The 27,934-nt window shown below is 48.3% G+C and overlaps 2 protein-coding genes across 3 annotated transcripts; both read right to left on the bottom strand.

The window, feature by feature from the left end:
- Window positions 1-203: 203 nt before the first annotated feature.
- Window positions 204-14,056, bottom strand: LOC139678514 (rho-related GTP-binding protein RhoG-like). Of its 2 annotated transcripts, none has more exons than XM_071569388.1 (3): window positions 13,989-14,056; window positions 11,779-11,859; window positions 204-4,491 (listed from the first exon to the last, which is right to left on the bottom strand). In XM_071569388.1, exons 2-3 carry the CDS (start codon window positions 11,785-11,787, stop codon window positions 3,895-3,897), a joined length of 606 nt encoding a protein of 201 aa, XP_071425489.1. In that variant the 5' UTR covers window positions 11,788-11,859; window positions 13,989-14,056; the 3' UTR covers window positions 204-3,894. The 2 variants fall into 2 exon arrangements, with proteins under 2 accessions (XP_071425489.1, XP_071425490.1); XM_071569389.1 differs by lacking the exon at window positions 13,989-14,056 and adding an exon at window positions 13,309-13,392.
- Window positions 14,057-15,938: 1,882 nt separating this feature from the next.
- ITGB1BP2 (integrin subunit beta 1 binding protein 2) lies at window positions 15,939-21,898 on the bottom strand. The gene is made up of 11 exons (XM_071569343.1): window positions 21,835-21,898; window positions 21,576-21,625; window positions 21,436-21,492; window positions 20,728-20,876; window positions 20,476-20,588; window positions 20,166-20,224; window positions 19,196-19,266; window positions 18,871-18,973; window positions 17,542-17,661; window positions 17,032-17,094; window positions 15,939-16,319 (listed from the first exon to the last, which is right to left on the bottom strand). The coding sequence occupies exons 1-11, from the start codon at window positions 21,896-21,898 to the stop codon at window positions 16,068-16,070; spliced, it is 1,101 nt and encodes a 366-aa protein (XP_071425444.1). The 3' UTR covers window positions 15,939-16,067.
- Window positions 21,899-27,934: the final 6,036 nt, after the last annotated feature.

The following is a 27,934-nucleotide window of genomic DNA, read 5'->3' as shown; positions in this document are numbered from 1 at the left end:
CCTAATTTATGGCCTAGGAGTCTATTGTGTTAGTCTGTGGTTCAGTGAGTAGCACAGAACTACCCAGGTGAGAAGGACAGAACATGCCTTGAGTAATTCAGCCCATTTTCTCCTCTCAGCAGAATTAGGCACTTTAACTCTTTTAAGCCTTGTTCTACCTCCACAGGGGTGGTACAAAACAGCAGGGAGAGTTAATGCGACAGCCACAGCAGTGAGGAAAGGTTTATTACAATGTCATTATGCATAATTTAAAAAAATCCTTTAAAACTGTTAGATGCAATACAAATTATTTTATAGTATAAAATCAAGTTGCCAGTGTATATGTTATCAGTACCACACTTCAGAGTCTTGGGCTCCCACTGCTGCTGGGTGGTCCTTCATGCCCACCCAGAGCATCAGGACCCCCATCAGGGTCAGCCCAAGCAGCACCAAGGTTTCTACAGAGTGAGGTTTAGCACTTGGGAACAAAGCATGGTAGGCTCCTCTAGTTTAAATTTCACAGAAATAGCTACAGCTGTAAACTGAAGAAAGCACTTTCACATCTAAGCACACCTCGTAACATCCTTTGGACACAGAATTCCTGAACTGCTCAGCTTCTGTTGTATTTAAAAAAAACCCAAGTATTTCAGAAATCATTCACAATCTGAAAGATTAAATTCTGCCTCTTCACAGTGAGTCTATTCTGTAAATTAAGACATACACACTGTGTCTCTATTCAGTAATAAATTGAAGGATCCTGAGCAGTTTGGGAAACCCACACAGATTAACCAGCTTTTCTCATCTCCCAAAACAAGATGAAACCCAGCCATGGGATTAGGTGAAGTCTGTATTTGTCAACTGCCCACAGAAATGAAATAATACATGGGAGGAACAGAACTGATTGCAGACTGAAGCACTGGCCTACTTACAATAAAATGCACCAAGAATTGTCAGGGGAAAAAGATGATAAGAGGATCACAAATGGAGAATGTCCACTGAATGGAGAAGCTCACTGGATTCCTGAGCTCCTGAAGCTCATCCTCAGGAAAGGCACAGGCTGGAAGAAACCAGCTGTCAGCCAGGACTCTCACTCCTGGCAGGAAGTGACAGAAATACAAGGCATCTAAATAACCACCTATTCCAAAGTCAGTAAAAAGCTTTTGATGGTGTTCAAAGTTCACTCTCTCCTCATTTTCATCACTATCATGATATTCTCCTCAGTATTGTTGTGCAATCCATCTACTAAGTAATCTCAAAGGGGATAAAGTGTTCCAGCATAATGCAATCAATAATGCAATCAATTCAAATAAATTGATTAAGCAGTTGAATTTTATCTCGACATACTCTTTTCCAGTTCACACCAGGATGGCTGTTTGTGAGCCTACAGAAACAGGAGGGCAGGGGTTGTGCAATAACACTTGCTCACAAGATTTCTTCTCCACAAAATTCTTGTAATCCAGTTAGGAATAACCACAGAAGACACAGAACTAAAAGATTTCAGTATGTAAAAAAGTAAAAACTTTTTAAAACAGTAGTAGCTTCAGTACAAAACTGCAAATATATGTAAGCAAAAAAAAAAGGTAGACTTTTAATTTCAATAACAGGCACCTCTTAAGACTAGTTCAAACATGTCACAGACTTTTTAAAGTACAGCTCTGAACAAAGCAAAGGTTAAGGGCTTGCACCAGGGTAACTAGACAGTTGATTTAGGTCTGACCAGCATTAAAACAAACCATGTGCACTGGCTTAAATAAATACATTTTAAACATGGTAAAGTCTATTTAATCAGTTACTGAAATTTACCTACAGAAAATAATCTTGAATTACAAGGCACAGAGTTAATTGCTGCCTGCAAGCCCAGCCCACACTAAAGGCCTACAGCTAAAGCAAAGGCAGAATGTGGTAAGTAGAGGTTATCTCACAGAATACTCTGCACCCTCACAGCCTTCAGGGCACTGTGGCAGCAGCCACATCTGGAACAGCACTTCCTCTACAAGTGCAAAAGACGCAAAGACACTCCAGGCAATGGCACTTGGTGAAGAAAAATATGCAGAGTCTGTAGGGCTTCTGCAAACGCCCCACAGAAGGGGGTTTTGGTACTGCCTGCACCCAGGCAATGCTTGGAACTCGGTGTTGGTTCACTAACCACAGGTACCAGCATTTGGATTGACTGCAATTTACAGTCTATGGCCAAAGCAGTACCAGAATGAGCACATCTCAGATAAACAGGAACTGCAGGTCGCATCAGCATCAGTTACACCAGCTGAAAAAAGGCACATCCTCTTCAAATAGTGGAATTAGGGCACAAATAAAAGCACTTCTATCCACCTGGCATTTTTGCCAGCATCAGATAAAGCAAGCTCAAATTAACACAAGATCCCCAATAACCTTGTTGATGTATTTTCTGCTATCTTGCTAAAATGAGGCGCTTTTTTTCCGACCAGGGTATACACCAGTGCAGTTTTGCATGTGTGGGAATCACAAGAAAGCAAGTCCTGAATGACCAATTGAGGCTGCAGCCAGACAAAGACAGCACTGTCAACTTCAGACAACAAAGCCCAGTGCAGCACCACTGGTTTCACACAAAGTATCTTTGAAGCATGCTGCTCTCATACCATCGAGCTGGAAGGTTATGTCTAAGGAAGGTTTCATGTGCTCACTCCTCAGCTGGTCCTGGAACCACACAGAAAGAACAGTGCACATCCTGAAAATAAAAGCCAGCTGCCACTTACTAGAGCTGCTAAAGAAAGTTAAAAAGTATGTAAATAGAACTTCAGTTAAAAGGGTTCATAATAACTGAGCATCCAGTAGAGAGGAAAAAGATTGCCCAGGTAATCCTATCCAGTGACTGGCTAACCATTACAGACTGAACTGAAAACAGGAAGAAACACGGGCTCCTGTAAACAGAACCTCCACATTTTCTGTCAGTGTTCTCACAGAAAAACAACAAAGAAATTTGCCATAAAAATCTCAGGTGGCGGCCCCAAGAAGTGAAGCAATTAAATCCTCAAGAGCAAACAGGCTGCTATCAAGTCTCTGGGATTCATCAGAGAGATCACACTGAAACTCTCATTTTGAGAAGTGTCATCCCAAATATCTCAGTCAGCCCGGGAAGGTAACTGTTAAAACTTTATTCTCAGGGTGCAAAGTCTCTTTGGACAGTGACATAAAATATCAGTTTAGAAGATTATGGAAGACTTGCATCTGAACTACTCTTTCACTTCTCCAACTCAAACCCACGACAATCACTCATTTGAGTGACTCATCATTATTCTAAGTTCCTTACATTAGGAGAAATCAGCTCCTCCTTCTATTAATAAATCATTGCAGGTATTCCCTGGGTCTTGCTCATTGCATTAACCATGCCTTCTGCTAACTCTTCATAGAAACAATCACAGTTCACTAGAAGGTGAATCTCAGTTCTATTTCAGGAATTTTTGCAAGTAAATGAATTATTTTCAAGCTTTAAATTGACAAAACAACTGGACAGCCAGACTTCTGTGTGTAAAACAATTCAATCAGTAAATAAAGGATGGGAAAAGCAGCAGCTACACTTAAAGCAGGTTTATCAGAATTTGTCCTTTTCAGCAAACCTAGTAACTGATGACTATCTAGTAAAGAAGTGGCTTCAAAGGAGTTGCCTCTTTTATTTCCTCCACTAAAATAAGGACAGAATCCAGGTGATCCCTGGAGAAGCTGGAGACTGGAACTTTAGAAATAAAGTAGATATTTGACCTCTCAGTTGGAAAAAGACTGTTCTGTTTCAGTTTCCCTGAAGCAGTAAGACTGCAAGAATATTCATTGTATAAACCATTTCTGCTTAGAGCTGTTAGTGCAAGATGCAAATCTTCAATTTGACTCATTAAAAAGCCCTCCAAGATTCTACTCAACATCAACATCCATCACCCAAGGTAACTACAATAAGACACACTTCCTTGTGTTCTTCTTTGTCACAGGATACAGAACTGCACGCACAGCTTCAGCAAACACCTCCCGAACACCCTCCTGATTCAATGCTGAGCACTCCAAATATTTGACTGCTCCAATTTGTTTAGCCAGTGAAGTTCCCTGCTGCGGGGTAGTGGGAGCCAAGCTTTGCTCTTTCAACTTTTTAACTGTTTCCAGGTCATTCCTCAAGTCTCTCTTCGTGCCCACTAGAAGAATGGGGACATTTGGACAGTGGTGAGAAACTTCGGGATGCCATTTGTGCCTGACATTTGCATAGGAGGAGGGGCTGCCGATGGAGAAGCAGATGATGAAGACGTTGGTTTGAGGGTAGGAGAGCGTGCGCAGGCGGTCGTATTCCTCCTGGCCTGCAGTGTCCCAGAGATTCAGGCTGACAGTCCGCCCATCCACAGTCATTTGGGCGCTGTAGTTGTCAAACACAGTAGGGATGTACTCCTCTGGGAAGGCATTGGTGGTGTAGCTGATGAGAAGACAAGTTTTTCCCACAGCACCGTCTCCGACGACCACGCACTTTATGGTCTGCATTCTTCGCCCAGAAACAAAGTCCTGCACAAAGCAAGAAAAGGAGTTAGGAAAAGCACACTCAGTGATGGCCATTCCAAAGACAAGCTCTAGCAAGTGTTTTTAATATAGCTAACAATTTCTTATCACAGCTTGACACACATTGAGTGTCTCAAGCCATTCTAAAGAGCTCCCGGGGCTAGGAAGACAATAGGGAAATGGAGATGCAATGAGTGGAGAGCTAAGTGACAATTGGCTGCATTCCAACCATGTAAGTACAAATTAGCCGAATTCCCACAGTCTTGCCTTACTGCCAGACTGTTTCCCACAGGCAAAAGGACAAGTCCTTAGAGGCACCTGCAAGTGGAAAGGGATCATGACCTCAGGCCCAGTAACAAGATACTCTGTAGGTTCATACACACCTCTGAGCACACACACACTCCTGGATTCACACTTCTTGTCTGCATAATCTATTGCCTAAACAGTTTACCACAAAGAAAGGTCCAGAAGTTATTTAATAAACCATTGCTGGGCGGCACTCAGATCAATCAGACCTCAAGAAACTGCATTACTGAGAGTACACCAGAAAAAAGGTTCAGAAAGTGGCACATTCAAGAAAAACTGCTCTTTGAAATAGAACTAGTCATAATACCCAGATTAGAATACATAAAGAATTTTTCTAAAGAAGCCAAGAACAGATTACTCTCACTAATCAGTGACAGAACAAGCAGAACTTACAGGCTTGAGCTACTTGGTGTCCTCTAAATAATGAGCATGAGAAAAGCATATGCTGTGAAAGAAGAGCAATCAAACAGCCTTCCTAGGCAGTCTGGGGAATCGTTACAAAGGAGATATTTGACACTTTAAAGTTTTTCCTTATCCCTTCCTGAGAGTAAATTTGATAATCAAACTGATACAGTCTGAAACAAAATTAATTTTAAACTTGCATGACATGAACAGCACGATATTTGAAAGTAGTGTGGAAGTACAAGCAGTCATTTGTTGTACATTTGCTGCACGTTGGAGTTTCCACTGCCAGTCTCAACAAGAAGGAACTTGAATCTGCCTTCTCACCCAAATGCCTTTGAGGTACTATCAGTAACCCTCAACTTGCAACCAGCAGCAAATACACTGTTTCAAACAGAAGAAAACGGTGGGAGCAACTTTTTAGCAGCGTCTGTTACAATAGGACAAGGGGTAATGATTTTAAACTGAGAAAAGGTTGATTTAGATTAGATGTAAGGTAGGAATTATTCACAATGTGAGGGGTAAAACAATGGGACAGGTTGCCTGGAGAAGGTGTGGGTACCCCATCCCTGGAAACATTCAAGGCCAGGATGGACAGGGCTCTGAGCAACCTGATGCAGCTGAAGATATCCCTGCTTGTTGAAAGGGGGTGGACTAGATGGCCCTTAATAGTTCCTTCCAACCTAAATTCTTCTGATTGAATATTCCAGAAGGATTTCAGCTCCAACACCATCAAAGCAGCAAAGGGAATATAGGAAAATGAGCAAAGCTTTTCACTTATAGCATAATGCAACCCCTTCCCTTCAACTTCCTCTTCCACACCATCCAATCCAATCAAATCAACAGCTCATTATCATTCAAGTCCCAGCTTTGTCCTTTCAGATAAAGTCTTTATCTGTATCCACGTGCTGCTGTTCCCACTGGGAGCACACAGGATTCTTCTGTAGGGAGTGAAAATAGACTACCTGAAGCTTTGGCACAAGGTTGCAACAGGCAACCCGAGTGACATCACTGCAGTTACTACAACATATACAGAGCTTAAGGAAGTATCACTGTATGTGCACAAGCACTGCTGAAAACCAGTCAGTGGCAGGAGGCAGTGCAGAAACTCAGCAGGACATGGGAAGGCAAGAATTTGGAGGAAAACACAGAGGAAGAGGATGTAGAAGCAGATTATCTTCTTTGAAAATGGCAAGAATTAGATTTCTGAAACAACATGAGTCACCTGGAATGAAATCTGGCAAGTGCTTTTGAGCTTTGGCAGACAAACATACATACAAGTTCATATATCAAAAAAAATCAGTCATCTCCTTTCAGGGCTCCAGTCAAATGTGAAGAGAGATATGTACGGAACTACACAGTGTGAAGGTAACCAGTAAAATGAAGAACAGCACTGAGCAGCAAAAGCTGAGGGCAGGACTGAATACATTATTCCAGAACAGTTTCACCAAGGATTTAATTTAACAGAACTAGGGGGAGAAAAAGAAAAGCAAAAAGGGCAGAGGAGGGAGGGAGGGACAGGGATGGGACCAAACAAACAAAAAACACCAAACAAGGAAGTTGTGCCAAATTAGAATCTTAGAAACATTTTCTGCATTTTGCAAACCCCGAAGTTAAAGTCCATTTTAATATTATATTACCTAAAATATTACAAAGTAAGCGCTTTTGACATTATATTAATGGAGGTTGAACACTGTTACTGGCAGCACACAACATAATATTTCTGAACACAGTCTAAGTGCTACAAGTAAAAAGTGACAGAAGAGCAGAGGTGACCTCATCACTGACTAGAACTACCTGAAGGGAAGTTCTGGCCAAGTGGGGGTTGGTCTCTTCTCCCAGGCACTCAGCAATAGGACAAGGGGGCACGAGCTCAAGCTCTGCCAGGGGAAATTTAAGGTGGAGATCAGAAAAAAATTCCTTGCAGAGAGAGTAATCAGGCATTGGAATGGGCTGCCCAGAGAGGGGGTGGATTCCCCATCCCTGGAGGTTTTTAAACTGAGATTGGATGTGGCACTGAGTGCCATGATCTGGTAAAGGGACTGGAGTTGGACCAAGGGTTGGACTTGATGATCTCGGAGGTCTCTTCCAACACAATCCATTCTATGATTCTATGTACTTTCATACCATACCACTGTTCTACCTGATGATGCAATGGTAACTGTTTAGGGCAGACCACTGACTACCTTGAGACACTGCCACACTCCCTCCATCTGCCTCCAGGAGCTCCCAAACTCTCTGTCCCCTTCCCAGCCAGGCAGCACAGCACCCCCTCAGCTGGGAGCACACACTGAAAGGGGTGAGGAGCTGTACTGCTCATTGAACTGGATGAAACCACAATCAACTGTGATGGTACAACCAAGCCAGAGGTGGCAGATGGTGGGAATGAATCACCTGATGCTGCCACTGCTGCCGAAACCACGGGACTGCAGCACACAGGGCAGATTTTAAAGCTCATTCCTGCACTTACATCAAACCACTCAAGTACCAGAACATGCTGTGCCAGAAACCTCAGTGGTGACCAACACCACTGCTTCCAGTGCAAAGAGTTCTCTTCCCAGTTGAATTATCTGTGCAAGAGACAGTTCATTTTGATCAGTCAGCAACAAGTGACATCACAGGGATAGCAGGACTAACTCAGCTGGACACACACAACAAAAATTCAACTGTAGCAGTGAAAGTCTCATGAAGAACAAAAAAAAACACCAAGTGTTTTATATGCCCAATTCCTAATTTCTAAAATAAACAAATTGCAAAGAATTTTAAACAGACTCTAAAACACAAACAAGCTCTCCCAAGGGCTTACACCTCTTACATCTCTAAGTGTGCAGAGCCCTCCACAGGATGACAGGGTACCCCCAAATTGCACCCAGCCTGCTCACAACAGGCACAGTCTGTGGGTCATCACACCAGCACTGCCAGGCAACACAAGCGTTTCCAGGACTGATAAACCACAAAGCTACAGGTATTCCAGACCACCAGCAGATAAACAACCTGATTCAAAATGTCTAATGAAACTGTGTTACCCAGAGATTATCCGTGGGGCTTTCTTTAAGGGGTCAATACAGGTTTCAATTTGGAAATTGGTAATAAAGTAGCAAATAGGCCCAGAACACAAATGCTCTTTCACAGAGCTAATACCTTGAATTACCCCACTAAGGCTTGGATTTTAGAAGAGCAGCATTTGCAATAGGAAATAACTCCATGAAAACTTGCCAAAGCATCAGGCAAAGTATTACCTAGACAAACAAAGAGCTTGTAGGCTTTTAAGCATGTTTCTCTGAAAGGCTCCTCTAAAGTAGGTTGTCTCAGCTGAAAGGAATCACGTGTGGCACATGCAACACAGAAAAACAAACACACACTTGCATACACATTATTTGTACTGAAACAAAAAATTTAGATAAATTAATCAAAAATAAAGAGTAGAAAGAAGATACTACACTCCAGAGATCTGTATGTTGTGAGCAGGTGTAGTCTGGATTTACATATGGAAGACAAAGACCTTTTTAATTTAAGTCCCAACCAACCAAATTAATACTACCTCCATCAGGTCTTTTCTAGTAATTCCAGGCACTGCTTTCTTCAAAAGGTGTGAAGTCTCTATTTAGTTTTTCTTGTAAACAATTTGTCTAGAAATAAAACTGTCATAAGATAGTAAAAAGCTGGGGTTCAAATTTGCATGGAAAAGTCTTCATGCTTCTCAAACACCCTTGGAGCTGGCACTGCATGGTGCCTAAATATAAATATATAATGAAAAAAACCCCCATACTCCACAAACAAAATTAACAACCAACATTACCAAGAGAGGGAAAATTGGCTTAGGGTTTGTTTGGGGGTTTTTGGTGATCTCCAAAAGAATTGTTGGGAAAATTTTAGAAAGAAAAACTCCACATACAATAAGTAACAAGAACTGAAAAAGAGAAAAATACAGATTAACACGTCAACACATCCAAAAAAACCCTTAATAATTTAGAAACAGAAAGCTGGGCACAAGCTTCAAAGCCAAGTTTAAAGGTTACGCAACAAGTGAACAGAAAATCCAAAGCAGTGAGAGGTAATCCAGGTTCTTAGTCCTGCCAAAGAAAGAACTTTTGTTACAGTTAAGGTTCTAGTAGTTACAGCAAAGTGGGAATAATTTTCAAATTTAAAAATAATTTAAAAATCCTCCAAAATGCAACAAATCACCCCACATAGAATTGTTGTGCAAAAGTATGTAAATCAGAGTTATTTCTATCTTGTCTATCAGTGCCTTTGAATTAGAGAACTGGCATTCCCTGTTTGGGTTAGTTTCCTCCCCAGAAGATGCTGCAAAGTCTGACTTCACTGCCTCCTGCACACCTGGCACTTCCTCTGGAATGTGCAAGATTTCCATCGACGTGTCAAGACATCATCTGGAGGGCTGCTCCTGTTCTGACCTAATTAAGTATTTTCTGGTATCATTAACATGGACAGCTTGCTCTCCTAACACCCAGACGAATATTTGTTGGGGAAATTCCCTATCTGGATCACACTTCCCCTCCCCACAAAGCCATCACAAGTGAAATCACAAAAAAACTTCATGTTGCATCACAGTTTTTTTGTGGGAGAGAAAAAACTTCTGGATCTTCCCTCAATACTTCTAAAGGAAGGTTCTCTGTCTACTGAGAGAAGGGGGAATACAAAGACAGAAACCAGAGGGGGAACAGTAACACAAATTCTTCTGTAGCTTTCTGGATTTATCTTTTTTATACTTCCTGCACTTCTGAAAACTCCTGGCAGAGGAACTACTCCTTAGCAGGATATCTCTGCCCTTGCTGTGCTAACAACCAAATGCCTCTTTGTTAGGTGGATTTTAGCTTTGATATTGACCTTTGATAAACTCACTTTCACTGAGTTTGTCAGGTGCTCCATATCTCTCTATACAGTTTGGATAGGCCCCATTTTGGCCAAAAATGGCAGAAAAGGCACCAGGAGTTCAGCAGAAATCAGCTGTCCTGATCTGCGTCGTTCTGCTCAGCCACCACATCTGCTTTGGAGGATCAGACATTTGATCCTGCCTTACCAGGGGCAAGTTCAGAAATCTAAACAACTTAATTTCTCATCTTTCAGTAACAAAAACTAGATCAGAGATAATTCACCATCCGCCTGAAACATGAAGTCAGGCAGAAACTTCCAACAAAGACTTGGGTGGATGAGGCAGTTCCAAGTAAATCACACCACCCTCACCCATGCAAAGGAGTTAATTCACATGTGCAGTTTACCCACCAAGCTGAACAGGGAAGAGAAAGGAGCTCCCAGCCTTTTAATCAAGACTGTTACTATTCCACAACAGCTCAGCTTACTCGCCATTGTTTTAGGCAAGTGCCAAAGGATGGGACCAGTGCCAGACTTTTAGAATGCATGCCAAGCAAGAGTAAAAAAAGTTAAATAGGAGACCTCATCCCTAATATCCTTCAGCAATGAATGACCTATTTGGACTTCTCAGTTTTCACACTGCTTTCTGTCCTGCCATTTACCTGCAAGAGAAACAAAATGCACAGCAACACCCTGAGTGGCAGCAGAGGGGGGAAAATCAACAAGCCAAGGCAGATTTCAGCAGCACAGCAGGAACTGTGCACTCCACCACCCAGGCTCCACATGAACAACAGAGTGGAGAAAGCTCATTTTCTGCAGAGGTCTCTGCCTGGAAATCCAGCTCCCAGGCACATATCAGTGATGCCTCACAGGAGTGCAGTTCTCACTGGTTGTTCCTTCAGTGTCAATGCTAGAAAGGGCTTTTGACACAACAAGTTGTTTCAAAGAAATAAGAGACCACTCAAAACCTTTCAAATAATGTTTTTAAAACCTCTACCCCTGTCAAATTAGGTTGGAAAAGGTTTACTGATTTAAGGGGTTTTTTTTCAGGGATGAAACACACACAAACTTTACCATGTCAGCCATATTTCTTTGGGAACTACAGTGAAGACAAAGTGGCCTCAACCACACAAACCTTAATACCACACTCTCACCACAGGCATTCATACTCCAAATTTTATAGGAGAGCAATGCTATTAGTGACCAAATATCAAAGACCTTAAATCTATGAATCCAAGATTATGTTTAATGTGTAATTAATATTTAAAAAGGGCATTAGCTCATGAAACAGCTGCACAGTTGATGAAATAACACTGCAACGAGGGTACAGCTGCCCAGTCACACAGGAACTAAAACAAGACTTCAGTGGGTATCTGAATTCCCAGTGTAGGAATGTGACATGTATCCTACTATAAAGAAAAGCAGCAAAGTATTGAACTTGATTTTCCTCCTGCAACCCACAGAATCATGGATTCATCAAGACAGGGACCTTCCACAGTTTATGGGAACACAAGAGACCCTGATGAGCTCCAGTGGTGAGCACAGCAAAGGTGTAAGAACAGGAGTCAGGACTGCAGAGTTCTGTGCCCACATCCACCACTTGTGTCCTGGCTGATAAAAGCAACTTGCACAGGTCCTGGAGATCACAGTCAGTTCATAAAAAGTTAATAACACAACATTTTTTATACCTTCTATAGATTCTGACATGGCCTTAGTCATTGCTGTGAGATAAAACAAACAAACAAACAGTACCTCAGACATAAGGCTTTGTGAAGAGGTGCATTAAGCACGTTGCAGGATGAATGATAAATCCAGTTTAAGCATCCTCGATTCCTGTTTGAGATGGAAAGAAAAAAACCTGTTAGTCTGACTCCCTGTCATCTTTTGTCACCTGGCATTTGCTGGCACTCTCAGTTGTAACAAAGCCACTGTTGTATCCAAAGGGCAGTGTTATACAAGGAAAATCCAAGCTTCTTTCCTTGAGAAAAAAAAAGGCCACATACACTTTTCATTGGATTGCATTTCTTTGATTTCTCCTCCTCCAGCTCCAAACTTCACAGGGGGAGCAGGGTGTGTGTGTGTGTTAAAAAACACTAACAAAAAATAAAAAAAGAAAAACAAACAAAACCCAGCAAAACCCACAAAAACCCAAACAAAACCAAAAGACAAAACACACAAAACAAAATACAAAACAAACAAACAAACAAAATCAACGCAGAACAAACAAAAAATGCACTTGTTTCATCAATAACAGCTTTCAAAAGTGTCTTTAAAGAGTTTTGGTATGATGAAGATAGGAGTTAACACACACACTCATTGTGTGTTTTATCATAGCTTGTGCACTACAATGCTGCAAGATGTGCCAAGTCTCATTTGCATCAAGCACTGCAGTTCTAAAACGTGAGCAAAAGTTACCAGTCAAGGAGTTTCTCAGCAGTCCAACAGATTTACACATATAGGCACTTAAAGCAAAGTAAAAAAATATTCCCCATAAAGCTTTGATACCAAATTGAGTGAAAACACTTTGGACTTCAAAAGAATCACAGCCTCATCACATAAGCAAATCAAACTGCACATTCAATTTCCTCCTACTAATTGCAAACTGCATATTTCACTGTTCTGCCAATATCTCTGTAAAGTTCCTACATAGAAGAACATTTAAAAGCTTTTATTTTTTAATGAAAATAGCAAGCTAAAAGGCCAAACACGCCTCATAATCTTAAGTTCCCTACAGGAAAATTGTTGTGCAGCTGAAAGTGGTAAACTGGCCCCAAACTGTGCCTTCGAGGGATGTATTTTACATCTGACAGGGAGGAGAACGTGAGCTTTTGAAAATCAAAAAATAAGCTTGGGGCAAAGAGCTAATGATGCTGCACAAGGAGCACTGCACTGCAGCACAGGACACACGTTGGAAGCAGGGGGTATACATAAAGAATGCTTAAATTAAAGCATTTAAAGCTTTTTTTTATAGTTTAGATTATGATGGGAATCACGAGGGTGTATAAAGAATAAACAGACACTGATTACTCACTGGTTTTAAAAAAAGATAAAAAACCAAAGGGACAAAAACTGGAAGAGAGAAGTTCAGAACAAATAAAAAGCAGCACTGATTCTTGGGGTTTGAAGTTAAGCAGGAATTCCTCAGCGCAGGTTGTTACAAAAACTGGAAGTTCACAGGACTCCCGAGAACCCTTAAGCTGATGAAGGAGCGCCCTGTGGCAGCTGCTGAATGGGACAGAACCTGCGACTCGTGACACCCCTTGGAATATTCCAGGTCCCCACCTTGCCCCGCTCTTCCCGAGACAGCGATCCGGCACTTTTTGAGGGTAGATCAAACAGAACCATCTTTACCCATCCATCCCAGAAAATCCACGCTCGGCAGTGAAACAAGAGACCTTTCCCAAGGCTAACTCAGCCCGTGCCAACTTTTTATGACGCTAGTTGGGAGCAGAGGTCGCCTTAAAATTGTCGCGGGTGCTCCCGACAGGGCTCAGCATCCGCCCGACCCCCGCACGCGGCGGAGCGGGGGAACCCGCGGCATCCCGCACATCCCGCACACGCCGCCCGCAGCGGGGCTCGTTCCAAGCCGCCCCCCGGCAGCTCCGGGCCCCGCGGGGAGCGCGGTCGGCCCCGCACACCCGCCCGGGCGCGGACCCGCATCCCGCCCCGAGCAGCGCTGGACACGGCAGGCCACGCGGCCGGGGGTGATGCCGCCGGTGCTGCCGAGCTCGCCCTTCCCGGCGGGGCAGGTGCCGCAATCCGCCCCGCCGAGAGGCCCCGGGGCCGCCGCCCTGCGCTGACAGCGGCGCCGGACGCGGAGGATGTTCCGGCATCGCCGGGCGGGAACACGCGCGGGGCCCGCCGGGGCCGCTCCCCGCGCCGCGCCCGCCGGGCCCTGCGCTCCCCGGGCGGCTCCCCGGGCCCTCCCGCCCCACTCGGTCCCCGCGGGTCCCGGTGCTCACCTCCCCTCCCGCCGTGCCGGACCCGCCGCCGCCGCCGCCCCCGCTCCGCCCGCGCTCCCGCGACCCGGCCCGGCCGCGCCCGCCGCGCGCACGCGCCCTGCGGCCCCGCACCGCCCGCCAGGGGGCGCCAGAGCGGCCGCACCAGGGACTTGGGGGGCGGGATGGGCTGAACCCGGCACCGGGATGGGCCAGGGCACCGGGATGGGCCAGGGCACCGGGATGGGCCAGGGCATCGGGATGGGCTGAACCCGGCACCGGGATGGGCCAGGGCATCGGGATGGGCTGAACCCGGCACCGGGATGGGCCAGAGCACCGGGATGGGCCAGGGCACCGGCATGGGCCAGGGCATCGGGATGGGCTGAACCCGGCACCGGAATGGGCCAGGGCACCGGGATGGGCCAGGGCACCGGGATGGGCTGAACCCGGTACCGGGATGGGCCAGGGCACCGGGATGGGCTGAACCCAGCACCGGGATGGGCCAGGGCACCGGGATGGGCTGAACCCGGTACCGGGATGGGCCAGGGCATCGGGATGGGCTGAACCCGGCACCGGGATGGGCCAGGGCATCGGGATGGGCTGAACCCGGCACCGGGATGGGAGAGAGCACCGGCATAGGCCAGGGCACCGGGATGAGTGAGAGCACCGAGATGAGCTGACCTCGGCACCGGGATGGGTGAGGGCACCGGGATGAGCTGACATCGGCACCGGGATGGGCCAGGGCACCGGGATGGGCTGAACCCGGCACCGACTCGGGATGGGCCAGGGCACCGGAACGGGCTGACTCTGGCACTGGCCCCGACACCGGTCCGAGTGATGGGAGAGTGCGCCGGTACAGTCCGACTCTGACCCCGCCCGGTGATGGGCGCTCCACACTCTGGAGTCCCGTACTCCGTCCTCCGCGCCCAGCGTGGGCGGTATCTGCTAATGCTAAATTAATTATTTTCTAATTCTGCGTTCTGCGAACATAGCTTGGATGTGGTTTTGAATAATTTCTTAGTCGATTCGCTTTAATACCCAGGAAATAACGCGCACACGTCTGTGTGCACTGTCGCAGAATCACCTCGGTTGGAAAACACCTCCGAGATCATCGAGTCCAACCTTTGACCGAGCACCACCTTGCCTGCTAGACCATGGCACTCAGTGCCACATCCAGACTCTTAAATACCTCCAAGGACGGTGACGCCACCACCTCCCTGGGCAGCCCAATCACTCTCTCTGTAAAGAACAACTATATATTATGCATTCTTAATAAGATAATTATTTTCTTTAAAAGGATATAATTGCAAAACTGAGTGGTTGCTTTTGCTTGCTCTGTACGAGACTGTACAACCAAGCGCTCTTTCCCTGGGGTCCTTTACAGGGGTGGATCCTCCGGTGTGGGGGGCACACGGCGCGCACCGCCCCCGCTCCCCGCGCAGCCCCCGCGGAGTTTCCCCGCCCTCGCACCCTCCGCCTGTGCCGCGGCGCCGTCGGTATCGCCCTCCCCTCCCCCGGGGGATGTCACGCCTGTGACAGGCTTTACAGGGTCGCCACGGCTCCCCTGGAGCTGCCGGCGGTGGTGACATGTCCCCCGTGTTCGCAGTCACCATCAACCTCCAAAGATCCCCAGGGCCCGGCTCCCCCATCACCGGGCGAGGGAGAGCACAGGGGGATCGCTCTCTCGGCTCACCCTGGGGTTCGGCCCCCCCAGGAATGCCAGGGTCAGGCAGGACTGCCGGCTGTGAGCACCCCCAGGAATGCCAGGGTCAGGCAGGACGCAGAGCTCTGAATCGCTGCCCCCCAGGGACACCTGCCTGAGGTGCAGATAGGGAGAACGCTCCTGTTGTCCTGCCCCAGCCAGGCACAGGAGAGGAAGTGGCAGAAGGCAGGGTCTGCCCGCTGGCGTTCCTTATGTGCCTGTCAGGGACTTCAGAGTGCAACCTTTGCTCTGGGTGTTTATTACTTGTCCCTTCTGACCGGGGGAGAGGGCATGCAGCAGCCTGCACATGGCTCAGGCTTAGGTCTGCTACTCTGGAGCTGGTGCCAAGGTCCCCAGCAGCTCAGGAGCCAGCACTGCTCTGCTGCAGAAGCGCTTGACTGTCAGTTGCTCGGTGTTCCCATCTCCAGCTCTTCGTATTCCTCCTCCGACCAGCTCAAGCTGTCATCAGAGTCCTCCTCCCGCGCTAACCCAGCCTCCTCCGCGTTGGCAGCCTCCTTCTCCTGCTCACCACAGGACTGCAACTTGCTTTGGGGGAGCTCCAGCCTGGCCCAGGAGTCAGGGCTGGCTTTGCAAAGCGTGATCTCCACCTTGGTTGGGACCATGCTCACAAAGCTCTTCTCTATTTCGATGGTCTAAGAGAGAGGGAAAGGTGCAGTGAGCTGTGCAGGGAAGGATAGGCAGCACATGCTTGTCCTTCCCCATACTGGCTGAGCCCTGACAGAGGAGAAATCTCCTTTCCTTGTGTGCTGAGAGAAACCTGGGCTGCAGCTGAGCTGAGCTGAGCTGAGCTGAGCTGAGCTTCACGTTGCTGGATCTAAGCAGCACCACAGTGCTGGTACAGGGCTCAGGCGAGCTCAGCTCACCACAACCACATGCGCAGCTGCAGCACAGCCTCTCCCCCGCCGTGAGCTGTACTGAGACACAGCCATACCCACACCTGTCAGCGCTCTGCTGCCTGCAGGCACGGGCAGCACGCACCAGAAACACAGAATAGAAATGCACATATAAATTCCTGAGTCTCACTGCTCCTCCCCGCCAGTAAGCAGATGAAAAATCAGTCTCTCCCCTCTCACTACTGTCTGCCTGCAACTCAAAGCAGGATTGCATGCGGAGACAGGGACCTGCTGGGCCAAAGAGCATTTGGAGCAGTCTGGGACCAAGCTCAGAATAGCTGTAGAGCTGGCAGTGACCTCCAGCTTTGATCTTAGCCCAGGACTGATCAGAGAAGCCACTTGGGCCCTCTCATAACCCCTAAGGCATTTCCTAGCAGGGATGGCTATAAATGCCCATACCTGGACAACACAGGCTACTGAAACAGAGAAATCAAAGTCAGCAGGATCTTACCCCCCAGAGCTCCAGTTCTGCCTGGAAAATCTTATTCCCTTCAAAGACGACATGGGCCTCAAGCTGAAAGATCAACAGAAAAGGATCTGAGTGGGTAGCACAGCACTGCCAGAGCTCTTCCCCCAGACAGTGCAGCTGCCTTCCAGCACCATAATGCATCCCACATCCTGGCTCCCATGTAATGGTCTGGTGATCCCTGCAGCACCTGGCAACACTTCACCCCCTTCAGAGCCTGACAAGTTCATGTCTGTCAGAGGCTGAGGGATTCAAGGCCAGCAAAGCCACCCACTGAGGCTGAAAGCCCAAGGTGCCAGGCAGAAGCTGCTGCGGCAGTGAAGCCGCCAGGCTCTCAGCTCAGGGACAGCAGGTTGGCAGTGCCAACTCTGCTTGTAGCAACAAACCAATAAGCCGTCAAGGAGCTCCAGGCCCCCGTTTGGCTCCTGGCTCATCCAAATCAGGTGGTGGCATGGGAACACACATCCCCATCCCAGCTCTGCTGTCCCCACTCACCACAGTGCGATTGGCTTTCACGCTGCTGAGGGCAGGCAGGGGATTCTTGGCATAGACTGTCACCACCACCTGGCTGCTGGTTTGGTGCCAGTCCTGCCGGCACAGCACTGCCTTCTTGTCCTGCTGAGGAGAGGAACCCATCATGGCACAGCCGGAGCTCAGGCACACCCCAAACAGGGGATGTCTGAGCAGGAGGATGGTGCTTTGCACATCTCCTTCAGGCTGAGATTGGCATCAGCTGAGCAAGACCAAATCCTGCCTTTTGTGCAAGCTTTTGAGGGAAGATGGTTCATACAAAGGTAGGCAGCCCCTGCCAGGTTGTCCCGTGCAACATGGAACATCTGTGCTGTGGGGGTTGCTCCAGGACATGCTACACAAGAGACAATCGCTTATTGTTCCAGAAGTGACATGCACAGTCAGGAAACTCAGTCTGGAGGGGCTACTGCTGGACATGGATCAGAGCACCATGCTAATTTAGGAATCAGTTGAGATCCAACTGGCCACATTTCACCTTTCTCCACCTTGTCAGTGCCACAGGTAGCCTTGTCCCCACCAGGCTCATTTCTGAGCATCACCCCCTGCAGCCCTCCAAATTGCCAGCCAAAGAAATGTTCCAGGAAAAATCCTGGCTCCAGACTTAGGTGACAATTAGCACAAAACACCTGTATCACAACATCACAGTTCACTCACTGCAGGCTTCTTTATATTCACGGTATGTTTTCTGCTCCAGGACAAAGAATAGATTTGACTCAGACAGGGTTGCTGTGAGCAGTGCTGACCCAGGAACACAGTGCACTCTCAAGATTATCTTGGGCCACTTTGGTGCAACTTTCCCAGCTCAAGCCTGTTCCCAGTCAAGAGCTTTCCTGGGGAAATGTACACACACAACATTGGGAATCAGGATCTTCTCCCCACTGCCCTGCCATGGTACCATGTTGGTATGTGGATGAGATCCCTCACAAGAAGCAGTTGTAGAGCAAAAGTTTCAAACCAGATTCAGTTTTCTGCAGTCATCAGTCAAAACTTCTGGGATGACTTTTGACTTTTTCTGTGCTGCAGTGCTGGCTATGCCATGCCCAGGGCCAAGTCCTGCCTCATTCAGCTTCCTATCTGACCACTGAGTGTGAGAGCTGAAACATCTTGTGAATGCAGAGCAGCATTTTAAAAGGCAGATGGGTGAAGATCAGACATTCAAACCCTGTGGAATTGTCTGTCAGCAATTATGAACATTATGACAATTAACTGCAGAAACCTGTGTGAATGCAGAGCAAGGGTAGCAGCACTCCTCTAGTGCCAGTAATGGTACTTTGCTGACATGGGCCCCCTTACCCCCTTCTCTGTCCAGCAGTGGCACCCTCTGCTGCAGCCCAGCTGCTCCATGAAGGCATTGAAGTCCGTCGTTTTGATTCCACAGCAGCTCCAGTACTTCATCCTGAGGAGAGCAGGGTGCTCTGAGTGGGGAGTGCACACAGGAGCAGGAGAGGGGACCACAGCAAGGTGGGGGGGGAGAGGCTTGTAACCAACAGCTCCTCCTGCCCCCTGCTATCACCCACAACTGCACTGGCCACGCTGCTGAGGCCAATAAACCTTGCAATGCAACACTTTCAGCCCTATGCAGGGTAAGTTTTCTCCTTGGTAAAGGGTTGTTTCTTACCCCTCGTGGAAGACAGGAACGCCAGGATGAAACGTACAGACCTCTGTGTTACTCTCTGGGCCCTGGTAGATCTGTGGAGAGAGAAGCAGAGGAAAGTTCTGTCTGTGCCTCTGGCACAACACAACGTGGCACAGCCAGGTGTTCACTCATTGATGCCCACCCATGCAGAGGGTACAGCACAATGCCCAACATCACCCTTTTGCCAGGTACAGCATCTGTGAAGACTCATCTGGGACAATGCCCAGCCAGTAGCCCAGCACTAGCCCCTGCTCGCTGCTGGCAGGGCAGTCACCTTGGCTTTCCTGGCACAAGTGTCACCCCCACAGGCCTGGCAGCAGCCCTTCTGCAGACCCTCTCCCAAACACAGCCTGCTCCCAGCCTGGGACTGGTTTGGACAGCACAAGAACTCACTCTGAGGTGCAAAGGGCCATTTGTCCATCCTGTCCTTTCCCCTCCTTCCCAGAGCATGTCAGTCTCATGTCCTCATCTACCTCCTGTCTTTTGCTCCCACTCTGCTGCTTCCCAAGGGTTCCAGCCCTCCCACCCCTCCATGCCTCCCGCACATCCTGGAGGCAGGCAGTGCTACAGGAGGCAGCCTTGGGGCAAGACAGAAAGTGGGCTGTGCTGCATTAATTAAATGCAGGTGGGAATTATTCCACATGCATTTTACTTACATGCCCAATCCTGAATATGTGCTATATTTCACTGCAAGTAAGTCACAGCAGTGAAAAATGAATATACCACCAATCTGGAAGCCTCCTGCAGGAATGTGGCTGGTAGGTGACAGAGGCAGCTGCTGCAAGGACAGGATGAGCCTACGGACCAGAAGGGCACTGCCACCTCCCACCTGGGGCTTGACACCCTGCCCTGCACCTGGTGGCACCTGGGTGGCGAGCCCTGTGCTGGACCTGCAATACTCCTGGTCATGAGGCACAGCCTGGACAAAGATGGGACCCTGCCAGGTACTCACCGCCTTGCAGGCTGCGTTCTTGCACCTGGTGCCAGCTCTCACCTGGGCAGCTGCCTCCCCTGCAAGAGCAACATGATCTCACCCCAGGACACACACACTGCCCACACCTGCCCCCAAATCCCCACCTCAGCCCCATTCTCAGCTCAGTAGCTGAACACTGATCATCCCAACACCACTCCAAGATGCAGTTCTGTGTGTTTGCAGGTGGCTGAACACACAGCACCCGCAGCCCAGGGCTGAACTGTCATGCAAAACCCCATGTTGAAGTTGCCATGTGCAACCCCACTGCTGTCCATCAGCTCATCACTACCTGTGCAACTGCTCTCCAGGGCCTTGTCCTCGGAGGACAGGTTCAGTTTCTCCAGTGCCTGCTCCAGAGACCTGGATACTTTAATTGGCAGCAGTTCTCTTGGCTCATCAGAGCTGGGAAACAGCAGCAGCAAAGGCTGAGTGGGGTTTTTTATGCAATTTAAATGTTGTTGCCTCTCCTGAGGAAGCAGCAGGGCAGGACACATGCAGAAGTGGCACAGCAGGGCAGAATTGTAAGCTGAGCCTATCTCACCTTGGTCTTTCCCGCAGCATCTTCTCAGCTGATTTTGGTCCTTGGAAGATGAGCTCCTTCACTGGTTTGGCCTTTGGCTCATCTGAGGTCTCCCCTTGGCTGGAAGGCTCCGGGGGTTTGTCCTTGCTATGAAACCCCTTTGTGCATCCCTGAACAGCAGAGGCAAACCTGATGACTGCTTTGCCTTCCCAAATGTGATGGCTGCTCCCAAAGCTCCCAAATCCTGCAGTTTCCATGCTCTGGTGACTCTGTGTCCTGCAAACATGGGCTCTAACCCTGCACCAGGGCAGGAGCTGCCTCCACGGGACTTCCCCAGGGGCAAGATGGTGTGGCAGCCTCACTGGGGCCATGGCAGACAGGCCCCAGCCCTGCTGCACCCCAGTGTGGCAGCTGAGTGGCAGCAGGAGTCTCCTCCATATCTCCAGGCCTCTGGTGCCTCTTTCCTCCCCCAGGACCACTCAGACATTCACAGCTGTGCAGACATTTTGGGCACTTGTGTTCCTCCTACAGGATTCTGGTGGGGAATCCCAGCCCCTTTTGGCACCCCTTCTGTGGGAGAACCTGCCCTTTGGCAGCAGCACCCTTGCTTCCAGGCTCCTTGGAAGCCCTGGCTGGCAAGGCAAAAGGGGCAGCCTTGGCAGGGTAGGGGTCAGGAGGAGAGGATGGAGGGAGGAAGAACAGGTGCATTTGGGCTGGTGGGACACTCACCTTTATGGAGAGGAACTCAGAGAAGTCTGTTGTGCGTTTCTTGCAACAAGACCAGCCCTGGGCACCAGGAAATGACAAGCTGGTCAGGTGTGGGCAAGGTCAGGCCCTGCAGCTGCAGCCCCAGCTCCTGCCCCACTCACCTTCAGGGCATCGTGGAAAATGGGAACACCCGGGTGATACAGGCAGGAATCTGAAAAGGGAAAACCAGGCAAAAGTTTTCAGGAGAAGCAATCCTGCCCATGAGCCACCCATTACATCCTGAAGATCCAGAGCCAGCTCCTGCCATGTGGGCTCCCTGTGCTGGGCCTGGCAGCTCAAGCTCCAGCACGGCAGCCAAGGCCACACGCTGGGAAAAGTGGCACATATTCCCATTCCCACAAGGCCCAGGAGCCCACTCACCCTCGGCGTTGTGTTCAGGATCAAACCTCTGCCCGCAGCCCTTGTTGTAGCACAGCAAAGCCATCGCTCAGGCGAACTCGGGGCGTCCTTCACTCCTTCCACAAAAAGCCCACCAGTCTCATCCCTGCCCGTGATCCCTCCTCTGCTTCCCCACCGTGTCCAGCCCAGGCGTCAGGAGGTGGCTTTGCCTATCTTTGGAGTCAGCTGTGGGAGGTGGCTGGTAACCGGAGAGCAGGCTAAAGATGGACACAGCAGCTGATGGGACCTGGCGCCTCTGTTATCTCAAAAGGCATTTCTGTCCTGACTCCATGCCCAGCAGAGGGAATGGGCACTGCAAGGTGGCCTGGGGTGTCCAGAGATCCTCCCAATACCTGCCATCCTGCCAGCATCCCTCGTGGAGACACCAGCACCACCCCACTGCTCACCCACACAACTCTGCACCAACTGCACTCAGGTTCTTCAGCATTTACAGAAACAGCTGAAAGTTTCCTGAGACAGAAGGGAATTCACAGCATTGCAGGGCAAAACATGCTGATCTCCCGCAGCCCCAAAAGGCACAACCACCTGCTAAACAGAGGCAGCAGCAGACCAATGCTGTGCATGTGGCCAAGACATCCTTTGATGCAGGGGCTTGTGCAGCTCAGGAGTAACAGAGTAGTCGAGGGAAGGTTCTTGGTCAGATGCAAGAAGCAGGACACAGGGATTATGTGGGTGATTATGACCAGAGTTATTGCTAATACAATATCTAAAGATTGCCAGTGCAGTATCTTAATAACAATTCTAACATGTATTAAAATATGGCAGATGCAGGAGTGGTCCCTCCTGTTGAGCTTCAGTGAGACCCCCTCACTTTCTAATCTTCTCAGAGAAGTCATGGTGAGGCTCATTCCACTTAGTCCCAGATTAAGTCACAGTCTGTGTCTAAAGAATTATAATATAAGCAGGTTTGGCTGGAAAGGTACAGATTTACAGTCTCCGGCCTTGCAGAATTCACAATTACAAAGCAATGAAGCACCTATGGAGCTACTTTAAGATTTTATCTCCATATTTGACCAGATCTTTTATTTTTTCACTCAGCCCTCCAAAAGTAAAAGTTCTGCATGTTCCTTGTCTTTTGGCTGGACATACCCTGCAGGTGTCCCTGTGGGGGCCAGGGGCAGCAAACACCATCCAGAAGCTGCCTATGACCTCAGGGGACCAGTTTGCCTGGTTGGCTCAGACTCCAACAGTATTTAATACCCTTTTGCAGGTTGCTGTGCACCACAGTCAATTGCAAACATCTCAGCTCTCCAACCTCTGAAATGCACTAATTATGTGAACATTCAGACAGTTCCTCCTGCAATACCCACCTGGTGTTCTCACCTGATCTTAGGACAAACCATATTGCCCATCAGAGACTGTGGAAAGGGAGGGTGGTGGTGTGTGGGAAGGACACACGGGAAGATCCAGATCTGACTCTTTTCTTGTCCTCACACCAGGGATAAAAACTGTTCCCTGGAAGATCATTTTCATCACAGAAAAGTGCAAAATGCTACCTGGGCCCCTGTACACAGGAGGGGTGTGTTCAAACTCCCTGCTCCCATTCTGGGACCCAAGAGTTTTCCTCTACAAACAGGAAAGCCTCTTGAGATCAAAGGTTTTACTCAGTTCCTATTAGCATCTAAACCAAATATTTTCTTTTTGCCATTCCTGGTTGCAGAGACAGCTGTTTCCTGTGTGCTTCCTGGACCTCCAGGAGCACCCAGCACCTGGGCACCATTTCTATTCAGGAACTAGGGTCAATATAAGTCCTTGGCACTGTCAGGCAGTGCAAAGGGCAAGTCCTGCAGGCAGAAGCTGCCCAGGGAATCTGTATGAGAGGGGAAACCCACTGGGTCTGCCATGGCTGATGCAACCCCAACTCTGCCTTATGATGCCTGTTTAAACTGTTTAATCCCCCTATGGCAGCCTGAAGAATCCTCTGTCAGCCTAAAAGGATCCCCAAAGTTCAGATAGGATGAAACACTTGAAATTCTGGAGCTTATCAGGGATATGACTCCAGACTTATTTCACACTGCCCTCCTACCTCACCTCCAGCTCAGTCCTGCCACCCTCACCTTGAGACACCCCAACCAGCAGCATCAGGTTTTTCCTTGTCATCTTATCAGCAGAGAGGCAGCCTCACTGGAGGGGAGGATGTGTCACTGTCATACCTCTTGTACCCTGGTACCCTGTGTATGAACCCATATCCACCAAACAACCAAGAGGGAAATGTGAGGGCGTTGAGGAACTGCCAGACCAGCATGAGCCACGTGGCTTCACACTGATATCCCCCTTAAGGCACAATAACTGACCCAGCAGTCCCAAAGGTGGGTAAAAAAATGCTGCTGGCATCCAGAGCCTCTGCTCAGGCAAGAAGGGACCAAGGAGGCTGGGCAGAGGCCTGTGATGGAGGAATTTGCAGTCCTGGGAGCTATAGTGTTTCAGATCTCCCTGTCCTTTCCATGAGCTGTCAGCAAGGCTGCAGCTGTCACCATCCCTGTGCCAGGGAGGGTCTGGAGCTCAGGTTACCATGCACACCTCAGGGGAACTGCCAAGAGGGTGATGTGGCTCACACACATCACAGATCCCAGCAGGTATCCAGGGGGGCCGAGACTGAGCAGACCCCCTTGGCACCCCAGGGGCAGCAGCAGAACTGCTCTGCCTCAGCTCCTTTGCTGCTCCACTGCAAACATCTGTAGGAACAAGATGGCTGGAAAAACAACCTGCTGGGAACACAGCACAGTGACATGTGGTAAACTGAAGTGCTCACAGCTCCCAGCCCACAGGGACGTCCCCAGGGAGGACAAGGTACAAGGGTGGAGACAGACAGGCAGACACAAGACATCCCTTCTGAAACAAAGATGAGCTCCAGGGCAACTGCTCTGTTGGCCACCAGCAGAGCCAAGGCCCTGCTAGAGCTGGTGCTTTAAAAATCAGGAAAAAGAGGAGATGAGGTTCAGGGTGTGGCAAAGAACATGCTGGACTTCACATCCATCTCAGCACCTTGTTTGAAGCTGTGGCTTTTGCCAGTGGCACTCGGGCCGCAGGGCTGTGCTGCTGAGTGTGACCCTCCTCCAGAGCAGAGCTCCAAGTAAAGCAGAAGTCACTGTGGGAGTCACTGAGCAGGGACAATCATGACCAACACCTCTGAAACAGGTTGCAAGAAATGGGCCATCTGAGAATTAAAAATAGAGCCTTTTGGGATTATGTGCACTTAATTTCGTATATAACAGAACAAAAGGAGGTAGAAAATAAAGAATAAATCATTCTCAAACCCAGCTTAATGTGTTTGCCCTTGAACAATCAGGGTCAGTGTAAAACAGCCCTCCACATTCCTGGGGAGAACAGGCTGGATGCCTCCAGGGGAAGAAACCCAGCTCGGCCCTGGCCCTTCAGTCATTCAGGATGCTCTGTGGAGCCAGAGTAGCAGGAAGGCACTGCATTTCTAAAGCACAGATTAATTCCTCCACACAAAAGGCTGGTTAGGAGAAGGAAAATCCCTGACAAACATATTATTGCTATGCATGCTAGCAGGCAGGATTAATGTTTTATTCATTTGGGAAATAAAACCTTCCTCAAAATATGTGCTGAGCAATTCTGCAGCAGAAGGTCTGCCTAGCCACTCTTCTGATAGCACTGCTGAGGAGTTAAGTACCAGGTGTTATCCAAGAGGTCTGCACTGGTTGTGCTCAACAATCAAATCTGAAAAATATCAGAAATGGGGATGTGAGCAATCATCTCTCCATTCAAGAACTCCATCCTTCTGCAGCTTGGGTTATTACAGGACTATTGCCCCAACACTTCAGTCTCATCGAACACTTCACCTTCAAACTGCAACAAGTACCCACCTGATGGTGATTTTCTCCCTGTATTCAGTGTCTTGCTCCAGAGATAATTCAGTTTCCTTAGAGCTCAGCTGCTCCTTTGGGAGTTCATTCACTCAGATGCTGTCTGGAAATATGTGCAATATTCCTTATCAAAAAGTGCACCTCAGTCCCCAACAGTAACCAGTCCAAAAAGAAGAGTTCAGTCTACTCCCAAGATTCAATTTTCTTGTCTTTGGCTGAAATCTGCTGCCTGAAATAGCCTGAACTAAAAAGCAAGTGTGGGGTTTTACAGCTTTCCTTTGGAGGGTCCTGTTGCCTTAGAGCAGAATCACCATGAGCTCACTTAGAGCAGAGTGGGTATAATGAGGGAAAGTGTCCTAAAAGCAGTTGTGCCTCTTCCCTTCTTCCACTCTTTTTGCTTACCTGTGGCACTTGGGTGACAACCAGGAACCCCAGTCATGACCAAGAGAAGAGAAAAAATGATGCTCCTTTCAGCAAGGCCACAGGAAATCACATTTTCCTTCTTTCAGCCCCCAAAGGCAGCTCACTGGAGAAGTTTAGCACATCCCACCACTTGTAGGTTTCTATGATAAATTACAGCTGCTAGTGAGAGGCACTGTGCCAGACAAAAAAAATGTTTGTCTACTGCTTTGCTATGACAAAATTATCCACATACCAGCTGGATTTTTAAGCTTTATCTTTGATTCTCACAAAGACAGTCGCTACTGATTAAGAGGAAGCTGCACAAAGCTTAAGTTGGAACTTCTTAAGTCCACAAATGATGGGGGTTTAAAGCAAAGAGCAAAAACAGTAAGAGCCCAACTACTCAGCAGTCCTTGGTCTGATATGAACTGATACTGCAGAACTGTGTTTTAAACAAGGAATGGCAGCAAAAGGCACAGGTTTGTCTTCAGGATAGTCAAGATATTTCATCAGTCTGCAACTGCATAGTAGCCAGCACTCTGTAAAAGCAGAGAAAAGTATCCCCTTCTGCACACTGGCTGACCCTCAGCACATCACAGCAGTGCTTGTGCACAGTCCAAGTTCAGGAGCTGCACTGGCTTCCTGGCACATGCAGTGCAAGCACCGACACCAGAGCCCAAAGTGCTCCAGCAGAGCAAGGAATTACCCTGGAGTGAGGCAGCCCCAGCTGCTCCTCTGCCCAGCTGCAAATACCTCTGCACTGCTCAGTCTGTCCCTGCCACATGCCTCTGAAAACCTCAGCAAGGGTTCACTTCCCAATTCCTTACTGGAACCTCAGTCCCAAGGTTTTCAGTCTCCTGCTTTAAAGCAAATTAAGAATAGTTACCTCTAGGATTCACACACACAGCTTAGTTTTAGTTTTCTTCTATAAAAAGAAGTTGCTGCTGCTGCTGAATCTTCAGTTTGGATCTTTCAAGTCTGGTTAGATGGGCTTTGAGCAATGCTAAATCCCACCTTCCCCATGACTTCACACACCCTTTTCTCCCAGGGAAAGGAAGTAAACAGACCCAACCTTATCCTGTAGTTGAAGAGGACTGAGGCAAGACCAGAGTGATGCTGAACATCTGAGCTCTGCTGTTTCCCTGAGATAGCGACTTCTCCTTTGGCTGCTCACTAGCACAGAAGCCAGCAGAGCAATGGGCAGGACAGTGAGACAATACAGACATCTGGGTGAAACTCCAGTTTCTTCTCCCAGCACTTCGCACTTTGGAAATAAACAATGTACTTACCAAACAGCCATGGCACTACTGAATGTCTGCCAGCCTCATTCCAGACACAGGCCACAAGAACAGATCCATCCTCTCCACAGGGCGACAGGAAAGCTCATCAGCATTCTCACCACCTTGTTTGAGGGTTTGCAATATTAAGCTGCCCTAGCAAATGTTTCAGGTGAAAAATCACCACAGCTTCATACCTTGCAATCAACCTGATCATCTCCATTAAATACCACATCATCTCAGCAGGTCAGCAAGTGGTGCTTATGCTTCCAAATGTGGAAAACAAAACAAGAAACAAAGAGCATCAGCTGCAGCCTCTCTTCAACACAGCTTATCATCCCATTCCAGGCTAATTAAAAGCCCTCCAATGACAGGAGTAAACCAATCAAAGCCCCAGGGTGATTATTTCATCTTTACTCTAAGGAGTACCCACAGAACCAAACCCTAATTTAAGGTAACATTTGGCATCCCAAAATGTTTTCATCTTTCCTATGATTTCATAATTGTTTACTGCACCTTCTTATGCTTTCAGGCTGTAACTCTTCCTCCCTT

This window comes from Pithys albifrons, chromosome 14, assembly GCF_047495875.1.
Source record: "Pithys albifrons albifrons isolate INPA30051 chromosome 14, PitAlb_v1, whole genome shotgun sequence".
Taxonomy (NCBI): Eukaryota; Metazoa; Chordata; class Aves; order Passeriformes; family Thamnophilidae; genus Pithys; species Pithys albifrons.
Note: the sequence above shows the minus strand (reverse complement) of the source record. Positions and strands in the feature narration are given on the sequence as shown.